Below are 17,309 nucleotides of genomic sequence, written 5' to 3'. Positions count from 1 at the left end.
GTAAATGCTCAAAACCTAAGAACAAAAGTCAAGTGGGAGAGGTTTAATATTATGTTTGTCAATATTATGATCACTTTGCTAAAGAGTGTGTCAATAATAAGAAAAGAGAAAAAAAATTGTAAACTACTTGGGATGATACAGATGAATCTAAAGATGATGGTCATAATCTCGATCAAAAAAAAATTTATTGCTTTTATTGCATCATTGCTATCCAATAATAAATCTTGTGAAATGTCTATTATAGGTGAACAAAACAAAAATGATAAAAGACAGAGACAGATAAATAAATCAATATGACAAAGCAATATTAAGACATTACGAATGACTTAGAGGAGGAGAAAAACTAAACTGAAGAGAAACTGGATAACTTTCTTTCTATTTCTCGAACTTTAACTTATATATTATTTTTTGCTACTTGATAAAAATAAGTTTTAAGAAGAGGATCTACATGAGCAAGTTACTTTGCGAGAAATTTCAATTAAAAAAATTAATTTTCTTCAATCTAAATTACAAAAAGCTATAAATATATTTAATAAATTTAATGCAGGTTCAAAAAGCTTGAACCAACTGCTTGGAGCTCAAAAAGAAACCATGAAGAAGCAATGGCTAAAATACAAATGTGAGGCTTCAACTTTATCGTCTCTAAGGAAGCCATATAACATATCTCTATCTTCTTATTTTGTAAAATCTAATATATATTTGTCCTCTTCTAAGAATGATGTTAAGATTGCTAACTATGATTGTGTGAAGCATAATATATCCAAGAATGATAGTAAAATTAAATCTTTTATTCTTATTTGCCATCGATATGATATCAAGGGTCATATTAAATTTTAATATCACTTACAGTGTGACAAACCCTTAAACCACACAAACTTTAACTCATCTAGATATAATAACTTTTAAAAATGATGTGAAATAAAAATAAAGGTTATGTGGATCAAGAATATTAATCTTTTAGCACCCTTTCAGAGTGGTGCTATTAAGTGATCCTTTAGTATGATATGTTAGCAAGGGGAAGCTAGCTTGTTTATTTTTGTACCCTAGTCATGTGTCTCAGTACATATGTTTAAAGAAATTACTTCTTCTTTTTTGAGTCATTGGTTCTGTATCTTTTTGGTTTGCCCTTCAATTTAAAATTAATAAATTTTTTTGTTGCAAAAGTTAACTTTCTATTGGTCTAGTTTATATCTCGTTGGTATCTTCTTAGTTGTTAATTCACCTTCACATGCATTAGATATATTACTGTTTAGGCAAGATGTTCACATATTCATATTCTTATATATATTGATTTTAATTTTGTGTTCTTTAATCAGATAGCCATATACCACTGCTCGTTTATGAGCATTGATCCAAATATAGTGCTTGTGGCATGCTTTGACAATCTTTTAGCATCACTAAATTTGACCTTTCAACCTAATTACTCTAATATTAGTTTATTAAAAATATGTTAACCTGTCACAGTGTGTGAAAGCCATCATTGCATGCGAAAAATTAAGTATGTGATATTATTAATATACATATACATGTGGATTAAGGTGGTTTGATGTTGAATTTTTAGGTCATTTGCATTGTTACTTGTGTAATTTTAGATTATATTTCAAAATAAGTATCGATATTTTGCTTTTGAATATGAGTTCACTTATTTCTTGGTTATATTATCATCTATGAATTACTTGCTTGCTATATATATATGCATGGGTTAGTGAATCTATTTATACAAAAAAATTTATCCGTGGATATTAACTCCCCTACTCTAAAAGCTTAGGTTTTGTTTGGTTCGAGACTAAGTCCTAATCTTGATTAGATGGTCTCATTTTTTAGCTTTGATTTAGGTATAAAGTGTAATTATTATATTTGATGTGATATACGAAAGTAAAAATTGTATTAATTTTGGAGTGAAATAAATGATATATAAAATTAATGAACAAAACTATCCTTTAACTTTAATGATAAAATTTAAAAATATTATTTATTTAATTAATTAAAATCTTTTTAATACTAATTTACTAGTTTACATACTATATATAAACCTGCAAAGCATAATAAAAGATTAGGAAAATGTTGGCACTCCTATAAGAAAGGAACTCATTGAATTATTATTCATCACTATTCATATCTTAGTATTACTCCTTTTGGTCATGATAACAGGATAACTAATGCAAACCGGGTTAGATCGGATCACATCAAGGGAAGATTGGGTTCAATGGATTGAGTTTAATTATCTTATTTACTTATTTGATTTAGTTAGAAGGTTATGATTTTATTTAATTAGCTAAATCTAGTTCTATGCAGTTTTGGAAAAATATTCTCAGAATATTTTATAGATGTCAGAATAATATCAAACTAGCTGAATAAAATCGCCAATCTCTAGATCTACAATTTTTGTATTCATGACTTCTCCAAATTCAGGATCTATCTGTGGCGAAATGAAGTATTAATCAAGAAAGATAAGGAATGTTGATTTAGTAAGTTAGTTAGCTTTATATTATTGTTTGAATTTCAAATCAGATAATCCGCATGTGGATCCGATCTGCTAAGAAATTTTACTCCTATAAATAAAATAGAATGAATATGAGTTTAGCTAAGTTACTATTTTTGTCCTTATTTTTACCGTAGTCGTTATATCGCTTTATCTTTCTACGAGTAAATCATAACTGTAGATCGCTTTATCTTTCTACGAGTAGATCATAGCTGTAGAAATATCCCGATCTTTCAAACCCTAGCCACCTTCTTTCACCAGCAGCCACCCTACCTTATGGTCGTCACCACCACCCTTGGCCATCCGCCACCCTCCGACGACGATCGCAAAGTCAGATATTTACCGTTCTGCCTTATTCGGACTTATCTCCACCGTTTTATTTTTAACTTTTCATCCTTCGACCTCCAATTTAGATGAAACTAGAGCCATTCGAATCCTAACTCACGAGGCTACTATCACCTAAGTTTTTATAATTTTATTACATCTAGATTAGTCAAGATTTGGTTCATAACAGTAACAACCCTCAAATTTTCTAAACCCCATAATATTAACAACCTATTTTTTAAAATTTTTTATGGAAAGCTCTTGCCTAGTTGTATATCTTTACTTCTAGGGTTCAAAACGGTTCGAATACAAATCTGATAGTGCTCAACTCACATCCGGATCTATATTTTTGGTATATATATGGATTTAGATATATATTTTGAATGGATAACAAAATTTAAAATCATATTCCAACTAAACAGATACAGATCCCGATCGAATTTTAAATTAATTATGATATTTTATTTAGAGACAATTAACACAAAAATATTAAGAGTTTTTAAAAAAATAGTTTCTTGCATGTCAAATATATATAAAATTAGCAAAATTAATCTCTACAAATAATATGTAACATATCATTAGTAATAATATTAATATTCACTATTTAAATAAGTAAACTAAAAGTTATAAATTATTAAAAAAATATGACGAATAAATGGATATCTAATATCCCTATTCGAGTCTGAAAATTATATCTGAATTCGTATCCGATTTCTTTCTTTCAAAATTCCTATCTGTATCTGGATTAGATAGAAATTTTTTATCCGAATCCGGTGCGAATCGGATCAGCGTGTTGGGTTGGAGTTAATCCAACTTGTTTTCACCCCTACATCTTTTCTATTCCGAGGAAATGTTTCTCATAGCTTAAATTCTAATGAAGGTAATTTATGCATTTTGTCACCATGGGATTAAGATGTTGATGTTTGATTGAGATTGAGTTGTGAATCTACTCTCGGCCTCTCGGGATTGTTTCTTTAATTAGTAATTTAGCGGACAAAATGCTATAGATTCTTTTAAATTTGAATAAAATCTACGTTAGCTTCAATCAAAGTATTTTTATTTTTTATAGTTAACTTAATCAGATATTAACAGTTAGTTGATAATTATATTTGAGGGGTATTCATAGGAAAAGTAAGGGTTTTAACTTTTAAGGGGTATCTATGGAAAGACAAAATATTTTGAGCCATATATATACAAATATCAGGGGTACACATCAAAATATCAACTTTTGAGGGGGAAATCATGTAAAAAGGCCCAATTAACTATTTAATCTTATCAGATTAAACTGCTAATTACGATCATATTCTGGTCCGGAGAAAGCCAAAACTGGTACTGAAGGAGGACACTGCTCGACTGAGAGAGAGAGAGAGAGAGAGAGAGAGAGAGAGAGAGAGAATGGTGCACTCATCGAGGCTCACCTTCTCAGCCTCGGCTGCGAGGGCCGCCGCACGCGACACCAACCTCGGCGATCTCGATGACGACGAAGAGGAGCCCGGCGAGGTGATCGAGTCGGCTCCTCCGCTCCGCGTCGGCGAGGAGAGGGAGATCACCGCTTCCGGCATCAAGAAGAAGCTCCTCAAGCCAGGCCATGGCTGGGAGACTCCCGTCTCTGGAGACGAAGTCACAGGTCGATTGACCTATACCCACGTCAAGATTTCCCAATTCTATTGCAATTTACCATCTCGATCTGCAAAGTTCTGATTTTATGTGTTTGCGAATCCCAGTTCACTATGTGGGATCCTTGCTCGATGGGACCAAGTTTGTTTCCACCAGGGACAAGAGCGAACCGCTCACGTTTACGCTTGGAAGTGGTGGGGTTTTGCTCACTTTTGCTTGCTTTTGTTGTCATCACTCAATGCAGCAATTTGCCGTGGTAGTCTGTTTAATACTTTGCATGTTATGGTCCTACTGCATCTCTCATCCTCATGCTTTGCTTTTAGATTGTTGGTTTCTTCAAAATTGTTCCCTCAGAATCAGAGGTTACAGTAACTCCTTTACCATTCAAAATGTAATGCCTGTTACATTCTTTAGATGAAGCTAGTTATCATGATATAACTTTCTTGGATAAAATTTTGAAGCTTTTCATAACTTACCAATTTTTAAGATGAAGAAGAGCTTCCAGATCGCCTTTCTATTCATTGTTTTGTTGGCAAAACTTGGCTTGGCTTGGAATGGTGGTACGCATGGAAGTCCTACTCATGTAACTATATGGTGATATAATCTGTCAATAGAATTCTGCGTTTATAGAAAGCTAATACTATCAAATTGGCATTCCTGCACATGTTAGATTGCAGCAGCGTCGCTTAAGACAGTAATCCACAAAATCACCAACTCGTCCTGTGCTTAGCTAGATGACTGCTAGAAGTTGTCCTATATTATACTGTAGTTCTAATTTTAGTACGCAAGACCTTTCTATCTAGAGACGGACAAACTCTTCATAAGCTCTTTGTGCACTTGCTTCCTAGGTGCTTCATTACACTAAATCTATCTGAAGTTCTTCATCCATCCACATAGTCTTGCTTTTGTTTCTGGTGACTAAAATTCTAAAAATCTAGTTGGTCTTCTATTCGACTGAAACTAAAGATTCCAAACTGCAAAGTAATTAAAACAAATAAAGAGATAATTACATGAAAACTTGCCACAAAATGAAGCCGAGAAAGAAGGTAATTTGTTTGGTGAACAAATTCTCCCACTGAGATTCTATTTTCAAGTGTTGAAACTGATAATCTTTATTTTGTTCATTAGGAGAGGAAGTTATTGGATTGGATCAAGGAATAATAACTATGAAGAAAGGGGAAGTAGCGCTATTCACATTGCCCTCATCTTTGGCTTATGGAAGTGCTGGTGCTGATGGTGTTCCTCCTTATACTGATCTTAAATTTGAGGTGGAACTGATATCGTGGCTGACAGTAGTAGACATCTGTAAGGATGGTGCATTAGTAAAGAAAATTTTGTCAGGTGGGGGTGATAGGCAAGCAGGGGATCTGGATGAAGTTAGAGGTATCATGATTTATGAAGATAACTATATTTCAATCTTATTGCATCTTTATTTTTGAAATTCCAAAAATTTAGTGCTGATTATCAGTTTTCTACTGCTTATATTCTTAAAATAATGATGATTCTTCTTATCCAAAACAGTCAAATACCAAGTCAAGATACTTGATGGGTCAGTTGTCGCAGAAACTCCCGAAGAAGGATTAGAATTTTATGTTAATGAAGGTACTCTGTTCTAGTATCTCCTGAAGACAAACTCATTACTTTATAGTGCTGCCTTTGATGTAATTTACTGTTGTGCTTCTGTTACATAGGGATTATGGATATCCGAACTCAAAAGATGCACATCTTTTTGCTTTTATGCCATGAACAGCACTCTGACTGATCCTTTACAGGGCATCTGTGTCCAGCATTGCCAAAGGTGCTGAAGACAATGAAAGTAGGAGAGAAGGCTGTTGTAACTACTCAACCACAATGTATGTCTCACTACTCCACCATTTACTGATATTTGAAATTTGAATGATTTTACCAGTGTTCTGTTCCCTGATTTTTCTTCTTCTAATCTATGACTCTATGCCGTACACTGTAAGATCTATCTCACATTCCGAGCAGGAAATTTAGGGGCTTCTGTTGACGTCTTCAATATCGGCAGAGAAAGAGACACAATTGAGACAGAGTTGCAATTTTCTTGATTGTCATGGTTATGGGAAAAGAACTTATGACCTAATGTAATAGCTCTAACAAAATTAGATGTTGTGGTTGCAATTGTGAATAAGTAAAAGTTTTGAAGAATTCCATATCCCGCAGAGATATCTTTGTACAAAATTTAGAGGAGATCAGAAGGACCTGATGTTTTCTATGTACAAAATTCACTAATCCATCTTTAGGCTTTTTTGATTTTTTTCTCTGACATATTTATATCTTCTGTGAAAAATAAAACAAGAAGAGTCAAGAGACTATTTTTTTCGCTTGTACTATTCAATGTCTGGACATAGAATTGCATTAATTGAAAAAATATCATGAACCCTGTCTGTATTGTTGGTAATAGAAATGGTATCCATGATACTAAGAGTTTTCCCAGCAACACCGACCATATAGTGCTCCTAATCTCAGTCTGAGAAAAAGAGAGGCCAGCAATGTATTATAGCTGGAGAGTGGCACAGTGTGGAGGGAATACCAGCTAAATCCATCAAATTCATCTAGTAGTCACTCTAATGTCCTCTTGACTCTTAATGAGCTCATCAACCTCTAATGTATAACGGAATCTATTTCATTACATGCCCTTCTAGACAGAAAAAGTTGGACAGTAATTGAAATGCCTATTCCCTTTATCTACCCATTTTAGTACTATCCTTGTATCAATCAATTTAGTTGATTTATAAATTATATATGTTTCTTAAGTTGCTGAATGTGAGAAAATGTTCTCCCTATATATCTTCCAGTTGAAACATCAGGATTGTTCTTCTTTGCCTCATGCCTCCCTTTATATTGTCAAAGTTCTCTTCCTTAGGAAATTAACCTCACTCTGTGACAGTTTTCTGCAGATGCATTTGGAGAAGAGGGTAAAGATGCTCGTGAGGGATATCCTCCTATTCCCTCAAATGCCACGTTAAGCATTGATGTTGAGCTGCTATCTTTAAAGCCTGTTGTTGATGTCACGGGAGATATGAAGGTCCTAAAAAAGATAATGAGAGAAGGTGTTGGTACTCGTGCGCCACATGAAGGGGAGACTGTTCGTAGTAAGTATTGCTTGATTCATCTCATATGTTGGGAATATCACTGAAACTCTGAAAGAACTTCTAATCTTCACATCTATTCTTCTTCAGTTAGGTACAGGGCCATGTTGGAAGATGGAATTTTGTTTGAGAAGTTAGGCTTTGATGGAGGACTTTTTGAATTTGTTATCGATGAAGGTCAACTTATGTCTTTCTCATGTGACCTTATATTTTTCTCGAGTAGCATTTGTTCATGTAATTTCATACTAGGGCATCAAGATTTGCATTTCTGTATGTTATAATTACACTTTTTTTCCCTTTTGTACTTTCAGAACAGGTAATTTCTGGATTGGATCGTGCTGTAGCAACAATGTTAAAGGGCGAATATTCTCAAGTAACTGTGAAACCGGAGTATGGATTCGGGAATGATGTGGTTATACGAGATTCTGTGACTATTCCTGCATGTTCAACCTTGATGTATGAAGTGGAGCTACTTGACTTTACAGAGGTGATGATATAACTGATATATTTACTTATCCAGTTCATGTTCATTTATTGACTATACTTTTATGTATTTGAGAAGGAAAAAGAAGAATGGGAAATGAGCACTTCGGAAAAACTTGAAGCTGCAGAGAAAATAAAAAATTTCGGAAACGAGCTATATAAAATAGGCAAGTTTCAACGAGCTGCAAAAAAGTATGATAAGGTAGTGCAATTAGGGGTGGTAAATCGAGAATTTGTTTTGGCTTTACAATTAATACTTTCTTCATAATGAATCAATATGCATTCTCAATAGACCTGCACTAATTTCATTATTTTCAGGCTGTAAACTATGTTAGTGACAATGAGCCCTTTGAAGGTGGTGAAGAAAGGCTGGCTAAAACTCTGAGAGTTTCCTGCTGGTTAAATCATGCAGCATGCTGTCTTAAACTAAAGGATTTTCAGGAAACAATCAGGTTCTGTTCAATGGTAGGTTGGAGTCTAAAGGAATCCTTGTCATAGTTATACAGGATCATTTCATATATTACATCCTTGCGTCCACAGGTGCTAGATGTCGAGTTCTGCAACGTGAAGGCCTTGTACAGAAGAGCACAAGCTTATATCGAATTTTCTGATCTGGATTTAGCTAAGATGGATATCCTGAGAGCGCTTGAAGTTGATCCACAGAACAGGTGAGGGAGCAGGATACTTTCATAATTAATATTAATTATTACGTGATCCTAATATTGAATAGACAATTTTCAGGGAGGTTAAATCACTACATATGACTCTCAAACAGCTTCAGGCTGAGAGCAATAAACGGGATGCTAAGTTGTATGCAAGTATACTTGGGCGGATGAGCAATGACACAGGTGTGGCATCAAAGGTGATCTGTTTATTCCATGACTTGCAAGGATAATATTCTTCGTAATAATTAATGCTAAGGCCAGAGGTTGCAATAGTATCTTTTGATACAATGGACCTATAAATGAAGCAAAGGCAGGATGGTGTGGATGCAAGTATCTTGTGCAGGTATATGTGGATCTCTCGTCTATCCATCTAGAGCGCTATATATGGAAAGGGAGAGGCAGGTGGACATGCAGGGTACATAAGATGCAAGTGTAGTGACAATCAGGTAAGGAGTGGGTCTGAGGATGGAGTGGCAAACTTTGAGAGCAACAAAATTAGTGAAGTGGGTGAGTGGGCCAGTGCTACAGGTGTAGGTAGTTGGAGTTGTATGCTCAAAACAAATTCAAAGCAGTATATGGGTGTGTTGTTATATGTCAACTTGCCAAGGAATTAAATTACACCCTTTATAATTATTACATTTGTTAAGAGGTTGCCTAGAATCTACATGTACTCTATCCTATGTTTGAAATTTGTTTGTTAATTTCATTATTCATCCAATGGAAAGTCAATTGACGTACTAATCAGTCTAGACATTGTAGTATAAGAAAACAATTTTGGGAAAGTTACATCATGTGGCTTTATGGCTAGAAATAAGATTGCCAAATATATAGTCTTTTGATGGCTTTCTAAAGTTTTAGGATATTTGTGATCATGCTTGATAGAGATTAACATATAGAAGCAGAAAATCAATTAGACATAACCTTCTCTTATATAACCCCTGAAAGAACAGAAATGTCTTGGTCATTTTTTATGCCTTTTTTTTTTAATGTAATCCCCAGAGGTGAAGGTTCTTGATAAAACAAATTCTGACAGGACTTATACCTTTGCTCACACACAAGCACATAATTATCTGTTTTATTTGCTTGGTCTATGGAAGTTGCAGGATATAGTTTCTTTCACTTTTCTTTGTTGATGTAGAAAAGTTATTTCTTGGTGCACATTGTTTAATTGGCAGAAAATTGATGAAGTATATTGATGTCAGATAAATTTTGCGATGACCCTGAAAGCTGCTTTATTTAATCTCAAGACTCATCATTTATACCTCTTTCACAGAGGCCCAAGGTTGAAAGGAGTGGGAGTGATGAAGGCGATGGCTCCGAGGTTCAGGCAATGACCAGTGAACACCAAATGGTAATCAAGTTGGTTTCCATCTAACCATCAAGCATTATCTGAATTTTTCTGAGCCATGAACTAGATGCAATTTTAAATATTTTATGTAGGAGCATGAGTTTGAGAAAGCAGAGGAAAAGGTTAGAGACGTGGAGGCTTGTGCGAGGGAAACAGAAGCCCCTTTGGCAACTGGAACAAGATGATGGAAAAGGATGTGGTGTCATTATCAATTTTTGTATATCAAATGCTTCTCTCTTTTAACATGGTGGTTATGATGGAACAAACACTGAAACACTTATGGAATCATACACTTTGTATTGAGATTCTAGTGGTGACTCTTTACTTGTCATTACTTTTCTGCATTTGATTGTGATGGTTGATCTTTGAGTTGCACAACTTTGTGATAATTTGATATATGCTTGATCCAAGATGTGGTGAAAATTCCAGGTTTCAAAGCACCAAATTACTCATCATTCTTTCAGTGCATTTCTTGACGCACGTTGTGATGGTTGTTTTCAGTATATCCTAATTCTGTGCTCCAAAATGTTTGTTTATTTTTTTTATCTCTTTCCATTAGCTGGATGCTCGTGTAATTCTTTTTTTCCTCAATTGATGTCTGATGCTGGAAGTTCCTATAGCTCTCTCATGTGATGTTACCTGCCATATACCTTCAGTAACAAGACAAGGCATCTATTTTCCTAGACATCTTTTAAGCTGTTTCAAACTGCATAGTTATTATGAATATGAGATGTAAAGGTATGTATAAGCAAAATATTAAGTTTAGAATGGTATTATATGCAGGGGACTCTAGAGGGGCATCCAAATCCAGGCAAAGCAAAGAGAAAAATAGGAAGGGAAAAATTCCACAGATTATTATGTTATTGTCCCTTGACTAATATGTTTCAGGCACTAGGTTCAAGAACTTCAATCTTATTGGCATTTATGGGAGTCATTTTATCCAAATTATGCAGCAATTGTCTTTCTTATATTTTTCAGTTTATGTAAACTGGATTATTGCAATTTAAATATATTTAATTTTTTAATTTATAATAATAAAGTCTAGTATGTATAGTTCATTATAGCAAAATGTGCGTCGGCTATAAAAAATATATGCATTTAGTTTTATGTACAGTCCATTATAAACTATGATTTTTTATAAAATTACCTCAATCTAAGATCGCAATATCACAAGACCTAATTGATAAATGTGTTTGTTCACTCTATGAAAATAGGTATTTTTACATAATTGTCCCTAATTTTTTTGAAAATATCATAATAATCGCTGCCTTTTTTCAAATATCACAATTGCCATCAAAATTATTATTTTTTAAATTAAATTTGACTAAGCACACTTAAAACTAAACTTAGATTAATAAAATATAATTTTGCTCTTACATAAATTAATGTTTAAAATAGTTGTATAGCTACATTAATGAGACAGATATTATAGTACAAGAGAAGAAAATTTAATTTTTTGTAAGACAAAAAAAGCCAATAATAACAATTTAACACTTTAAACTTCAAGAAAGAAGAGTATTTTAATCATTTAGATATATTTGTTCATCTTAACAATTATTTGTTAGAAATATTCTGTAAAAAAACCAGCCGTAATGATAAAATTTAAAAGAGTTAACAGATTTTACTGATAATTATGACATTTAAAAAAAAATCTATTGGCAATTATAATATTTTAAAATTTTTCTTTATAGATGTGTTAGTTTTTTATTTTTGAAGTAAGAACCCTTGAATTATTATGCGTTTTTTTAATACTTTTAGTCCTCTTAATGATCTAATATCCATATAATAAAAATACTAAATGATAAATTCACCTAATCGTAGAGTTCGAAAACAAAAGGGGAGAAAAATCTTCATTTTTAACGCTTATAAATTTAGACCTAATATTTAGGTAACGCATGCTTGATCCTTGGGGTTGAAACCGTTTGGAGACCTACCACAGCTAATTAGATTCGCTCAAAGATTTAGCCTACTCCTAATTTTTCTATCTTTCGTGTTCCACTTCCACTTCCACTTCCACCTTCTTCACTCGAATTTACATAGGAAGATTCCATTATCCACTTGCCTTCTCTTCTCCTCTCTTACCCTCCCCCGGATCCGAGATGCGGCAAAAGCACCGGAATTTGCTTCTCTAGATGGTACAGATCCGACCCTTTTCGCACTTTTTGGTCTAAAAGTGCGATCTTGGGATCGCCCAACAACCAGATGGCCGTTTTCCTGTGATTTTTCGATCTGAAATCAGTGTCAAATGGAGAAAAGCATCCGAATCTAGAATACCCAGAAGCTAAAATTCTCGTCTTTGATCTTTCTCCGGTGATAGAAAGATGCAGCCAAGAGTCTCCTCCATGGAGGACGTCAGAGATTCGTTGCAGAGGACCCAGCCTAGGGTTTTGAACTTTTTTCTACTCAAGATCTTTATGCTGTTCCTGGTTCTCGGCGTTGGGTTCTTCATATTTAGTATGTACATGGCTCGGCACATCGGGGTTCAAAGTCTCGTCTTGCAAGCGCATTCTACGTTCAAGCCATGCGGCGAAGAGCTCAGCGGCCTCGAGCGCTGGATCCGGCCGCCGCCGAGCTTGATGCACACGATGAGCGACGAGGAGATCTTGTGGCGCGCGTCGTTCGTGCCGCAGGTGAAGAGGTATCCGTTTAGAAGGGTTCCTAAGATTGCCTTCATGTTCTTGACCATAGGGCCTTTGCCTCTTGCGCCGCTCTGGGAGAAGTTTTTTAAAGGCCACGAAGGATTCTACTCGATCTACATTCATGCGCTTCCATCTTACAAGGCTAATTACAGCTCAAGTTCGGTTTTTTATGGAAGACAGATCCCTAGTAAGGTTGGTGGTACCCTTCTGTTCATAGTTCGTTTGTTAGTTTTTCTTTTTTTTGGCCATATTTGCTTCTACAAGTTCACTGTTATGTGACTGTCATTTGAATACTGTTTAACATAAACAAGAAAAAGAGAATCATACAAAGTTAATTTGGTCAAGGCTAAACGCATTCCAGCCTTTAGGCAAGGTTTAGTCCTTTGGTTCATGTGTACTATCGAGGACTAGATGAGCTTTTCATCTTGACTGGTCTAAGCTGCTGCTGACATTCTAAACATTTATATTCTTATTGCATGATTGCCTAGATCTTAGAGTCCTAGAAAGTCCTTGAAATAATTATGGTTACTTGCTTCATCAACATTTATCACGTTTGTATTTGGTCTGGCCTCTTTCATTGTCCATATGTTCATGAATGAGTTTTCTTAGGTTTCATGAGCTTATACTACGAGGAAATTTAGACAACTTTACATGACAAATGATCTTTTTAGGTTTCATGGCAAGCTCCTTTCTTTTCTGGTGCTGCTTTGTCTGAGGATGAGGTACTGATTTCTGGAGAGTGGGGATTAGAAGTTAAAACCAGTAGTTAAGTTTGTTAACCATTCCAGTGGAGTGTTTCTTAAGTTCAACCATATTCTGGCCAACTTCCTAGTCTTACAAACAATACGCTTGTCAATTTTGGGATCCATTTATAGGGTGCACTAAGTGAAGCCAATTTTCCTGAGAAGATCTTGTCCCTCTGTTCTAATTGCTTGATCATGTTTTTCTGCAAGCTACATTTGGGTTGAGTAAATTTATTTTTTTAGTTTTTTCTTTGATGAATTATCTTGATGGTCAGCCACCAGGTTCTGCATTCCTAGATCATTCGTATTCGTCTTACCAAATAAAATAAGGTTGATAAAAGGTTATTCAGTGGAATCCGCCTCTCAAGGAATAAGTGTCTGAAATTATTTGTGGATGCTCACCACCATTGCTGTCTGTGGTAGCTTGATTCTGCATAGTGGATGAAGTAAAGGTTGTGGTGAGGTTGATGGATCCATTGTTGGAGTATTGGGTGGTATGAATGGAGATTTCGGAAGTAGAGGTAAAATTCAGATTTCAAACTCCAACTGAAGATGTTAAATCTTCTAAAATCTCTTCTAAGGGACTCATACCCTCCTTCTGAATTATCAGTCTCTATATAAAGTTGTTTTGTGACGCGATTTCTAGATGACTTATAATGAATCACATTGGATTTTATTGCCTAGAAAGTGTATATAATTCCTTTGACTAAACGGTTTTTCGTAGAGAATCTTATGATGAAAAAAAATTATAATGTCATCCCCCCCTCCCCACCCCACCAAAAGAAAAAACTCACAGTGTGCTCTCAACCTAGAGTTGAAAGGAAGTGGATAAAAGTGAAAACCTTTCTTTTCTTTTCTTTAGCTTCTCTCTCTGTTGAACTTTTGATTGATACCACTATGTTCATCATCTCATCCATCTCTATATGAAGTGATCACTGGGCCCTTTTTTTTTTTTTTAATTCTTCAACAAGTCACTTTTTTTGCTGCTTTTCTTTGGAGTTATTTTGTGTCTATGAATGAAGTCAGTAGTATTAGAATGATGGCAATGTAAGGTGTTGATTTCTTGAATTATTGAGAGGACTAGCAAATTTTTGTTGGTCTATTTTACACCTAGCGTTTTGTGTTGTCACTACTTTGACTTACTAGAGAAATATAAGTTTGCCCATTCTAACATAGTAATGAGGGGCTCAATGGTCTGGGTTGGTTGGTTGAAATTCCTGTGTCCTTATTGGTGATGTGGAGATATAAGGATCCATGTGGTTGAAGGACAGGGAAGAGAATGACAGCAGTGATGCTGTTGCCAGTAGCAATATTGGTAGTAATGCTGGTGGGCAAGGGGGATCTGATTAATTTTAGAAACTGTATAGAAGCAGTTTTATTTGCCTCTATGCTTCCTATTTTAGTCCATAATTCTTGTGAATAAGGAAACCGAAAACATGTAAAAGCATGTTCTGGACGGCATGATTATCCATTAGTAAACTTAGGAAATTTTTTGGATAGCACCACACCCTACATTTTCATCATTTTTCGAATTAACATTCTGTCTTATAGATTTTGTAACCCTAGTCCTTTTTCCCTATATTTTTCATCTAACACAATGAGTTAACTTAACCTACTTATCTTCAAATCAGAAGGGTATCAATCAAAAAATATTCTATAAAATACCAAGGGTAATTTCGAAAATACCTTATCATTTCCTTTCTTTTTCACTTCGGTAAAGAGCTTATAACCAACATTCATGGTTATGCCCTCTTTTCCATTTTGGTGGAGTATGGATTTGGTTTGGTGAAAGAGATGAAATTATGGTTTAGGTAATAATAAAGAGGGTTTGATTTGGTGGGATAGGGTAGAGTCCAAGGTTCTGAAACTCGATATCGGGATCGGTCATTCGGAAAAACGATACGTATTGGCTGTATCGGTAGCCCATATCGGATCGGACTATTTTTTAAATAAATAAAATTTTAAATATTATTTTAAAATGTTGATAAAATTTTAAAATTTTAGAAAAAATTAAAATAAAATAAAAAAATAATAATTACTCACATATTAAACCTAAAAATCTCCCCTTTTCTCTTTTTCCCTATTCCTCTTACTGCTGGTCTGTTGTATCTCTCTCTCCCTCACTCTCTTTTTATCTTTTCCTCTCTCTCTCCCTGCTTGCTCTCTCTCTCTTCTTGCTGCAACAAGCCTCTTCTCTCTCTCTCTTCTTGCTGCAACAAGCCTCCTCTCTCTCTCTCTCTCTCTCTCTCTCTCTCTTCCCTGCAACAAGCATGATCAGGTATCGGTTGATACCCCAGCCGAAACTAGCCAACTGGCTGGTTTTGGCTCGGATTAGGATTGGCCAAAACTAGAATCCATGATAGATTGATTAGATATGGGAAGAAGCTTTTGATTTAGTGGGGTAGGCTTGGGTGGGATGATTTAGAAAGGGTTTAGTTAGTATGTTCTAGATTAGAAGTTTTTTCAAAAGGTATTTTAATAATCTAATCATTAGAGTTACATGAACCATAGACAAGGGTAATGGCAGTTAATCAAATAACTGTAGAGTGTTAGATAAAAAATATAGGGAAAAAAATGATGGATTAGGTCACAAAATCCTCAAGACATCGTGTTAATCAGAAATGATGGAATCTAGGGTGCTATTTATAAATTTCACATAAACTTATGATGTGCTACCAATTGTACTAGTGTTGCTTCAATGTTTGTGTAGCTATAGCGTACCAAAGCATAAACTGTTCTCTTATACTTATCTGTCCAAATCTTTCTCATTTCTTGTCCTTATGCTTGAAAATTATTATCTACAGGTGGCTGGCTGGGGTGAGATGAGTATGTGTGATGCTGAAAGACGTCTTCTTGCGAATGCTTTGCTTGATCTTTCCAATGAGCGGTTTGTTCTGCTGTCAGAGTCATGCATTCCTCTACATAATTTCAATGTTACCTACAAGTACTTGATGAGGTCCAAGCAAAGTTTTGTCGGAGCAATTGATGATCTAGGCCCTTATGGAAGGGGCCGCTATAACTTTAATATGGCACCTGAGGTTAACATCACACAATGGCGCAAAGGTTCTCAATGGTTTGAAGTAAGCAGGGAACTTGCTGTTAGTATTGTCAAAGACACCATTTATTATCCCAAGTTCAAGCAGTTTTGCCGACCACATTGCTATGTTGATGAACATTACTTTCCCACTATGCTGACGATTGAATCCCCACATCTCCTGGCTAACAGAAGTATTACATGGGTAGACTGGTCAAGGGGTGGTCCTCACCCAGCAACATTCGGGAGGATTGATGTCAAGGAAGTATTTTTAAGGAGAATCCTTGAGGGACATACTTGTCCATACAATGACCGTAACTCATTAATTTGTTTCCTCTTTGCTCGAAAATTTGCTCCCAGTGCTTTGGAGCCTCTTTTAGAATTAGCGCCTTCAGTGCTCGGATTTGGGTAAGACAAAACAAAACATGGTAGGAAGATTTTTCTCGAGCATTATTTGGCTTATGTCAGTAGTGATGTCCAGAATACTATTTTCCCTGCCATAACTTTTATTCTTTGTACAGTAAAACGCAGCATAGGGATTTTATTCGCATTGCCCCCTGCCATTACAGACATCTGAGGTTTTTCTAGAATTTTCTTTTTTTCTCTTCTGAGCTGTACTGAGTTCCGATACATCTGATCTTATCTCATATGACTATGCCAAAACGGATTTCTTTTTCCCTGCATCTTTGTTTATTGCAACATATTTGTCTGTTAAATGTGTAATTTGGTTTGATATTTCTTCTCAAACAGAAAGTTATCAGATTTTCCTCTCGAGCAGTTGTTTCATTAATGATCTTCAAATGCATACATTGTAAATTCAGATCCTCTGTTTAGTTCTAGGCATCAGCTTGACTCAATCTC

General features: G+C 35.1%; 2 protein-coding genes across 6 annotated transcripts; both read left to right on the top strand.

The window, feature by feature from the left end:
- The first annotated feature begins 4,102 nt into the window (after positions 1-4,102).
- Positions 4,103-10,376, top strand: LOC140786859 (peptidyl-prolyl cis-trans isomerase FKBP62-like). 5 transcript variants are annotated; one of them, XM_073135557.1, is made up of 14 exons: positions 4,103-4,433; positions 4,531-4,617; positions 5,552-5,806; positions 5,945-6,025; positions 6,196-6,276; positions 7,345-7,539; positions 7,627-7,713; positions 7,853-8,023; positions 8,099-8,221; positions 8,338-8,484; positions 8,560-8,687; positions 8,761-8,881; positions 9,958-10,035; positions 10,125-10,376. In XM_073135557.1, exons 7-14 carry the CDS (start codon positions 7,681-7,683, stop codon positions 10,215-10,217), a joined length of 894 nt encoding a protein of 297 aa, XP_072991658.1. In that variant the 5' UTR covers positions 4,103-4,433; positions 4,531-4,617; positions 5,552-5,806; positions 5,945-6,025; positions 6,196-6,276; positions 7,345-7,539; positions 7,627-7,680; the 3' UTR covers positions 10,218-10,376. The 5 variants fall into 5 exon arrangements, 4 of the variants coding, with proteins under 4 accessions (XP_072991658.1, XP_072991655.1, XP_072991657.1 ...); XR_012108708.1 differs by having other exon boundaries at positions 4,107-4,433; positions 7,848-8,023; positions 8,761-8,867; XM_073135554.1 differs by having other exon boundaries at positions 4,107-4,433; positions 7,848-8,023.
- A 1,551-nt stretch (positions 10,377-11,927) lies between these two features.
- On the top strand, positions 11,928-17,127 carry LOC140787038 (glycosyltransferase BC10-like). Its single transcript, XM_073135782.1, has 2 exons — positions 11,928-12,863; positions 16,219-17,127. The coding sequence occupies exons 1-2, from the start codon at positions 12,354-12,356 to the stop codon at positions 16,858-16,860; spliced, it is 1,152 nt and encodes a 383-aa protein (XP_072991883.1). The 5' UTR covers positions 11,928-12,353; the 3' UTR covers positions 16,861-17,127.
- Positions 17,128-17,309: the final 182 nt, after the last annotated feature.

This window comes from Typha latifolia, chromosome 4, assembly GCF_019914945.1.
Source record: "Typha latifolia isolate L0001 chromosome 4, TyphaL0001v2, whole genome shotgun sequence".
Taxonomy (NCBI): Eukaryota; Viridiplantae; Streptophyta; class Magnoliopsida; order Poales; family Typhaceae; genus Typha; species Typha latifolia.
This window is presented reverse-complemented; position numbering and strand designations above follow the sequence as displayed.

Bases quoted from the DNA above. Each gene is read 5' to 3' on its own strand.
- LOC140786859 (XM_073135554.1), top strand. From the start codon at position 4,202: ATGGTGCACTCATCGAGGCTCACCTTCTCAGCCTCGGCTGCGAGGGCC. The intron at 7,540-7,626 runs GTAAGTATTGCT...ATTCTTCTTCAG, and splicing joins TGAAGGGGAGACTGTTCGTA to TTAGGTACAGGGCCATGTTG. The intron at 8,222-8,337 runs GTAGTGCAATTA...CATTATTTTCAG, and splicing joins CTGCAAAAAAGTATGATAAG to GCTGTAAACTATGTTAGTGA.
- LOC140787038 (XM_073135782.1), top strand. From the start codon at position 12,354: ATGCAGCCAAGAGTCTCCTCCATGGAGGACGTCAGAGATTCGTTGCAG. The intron at 12,864-16,218 runs GTTGGTGGTACC...TATTATCTACAG, and splicing joins GAAGACAGATCCCTAGTAAG to GTGGCTGGCTGGGGTGAGAT.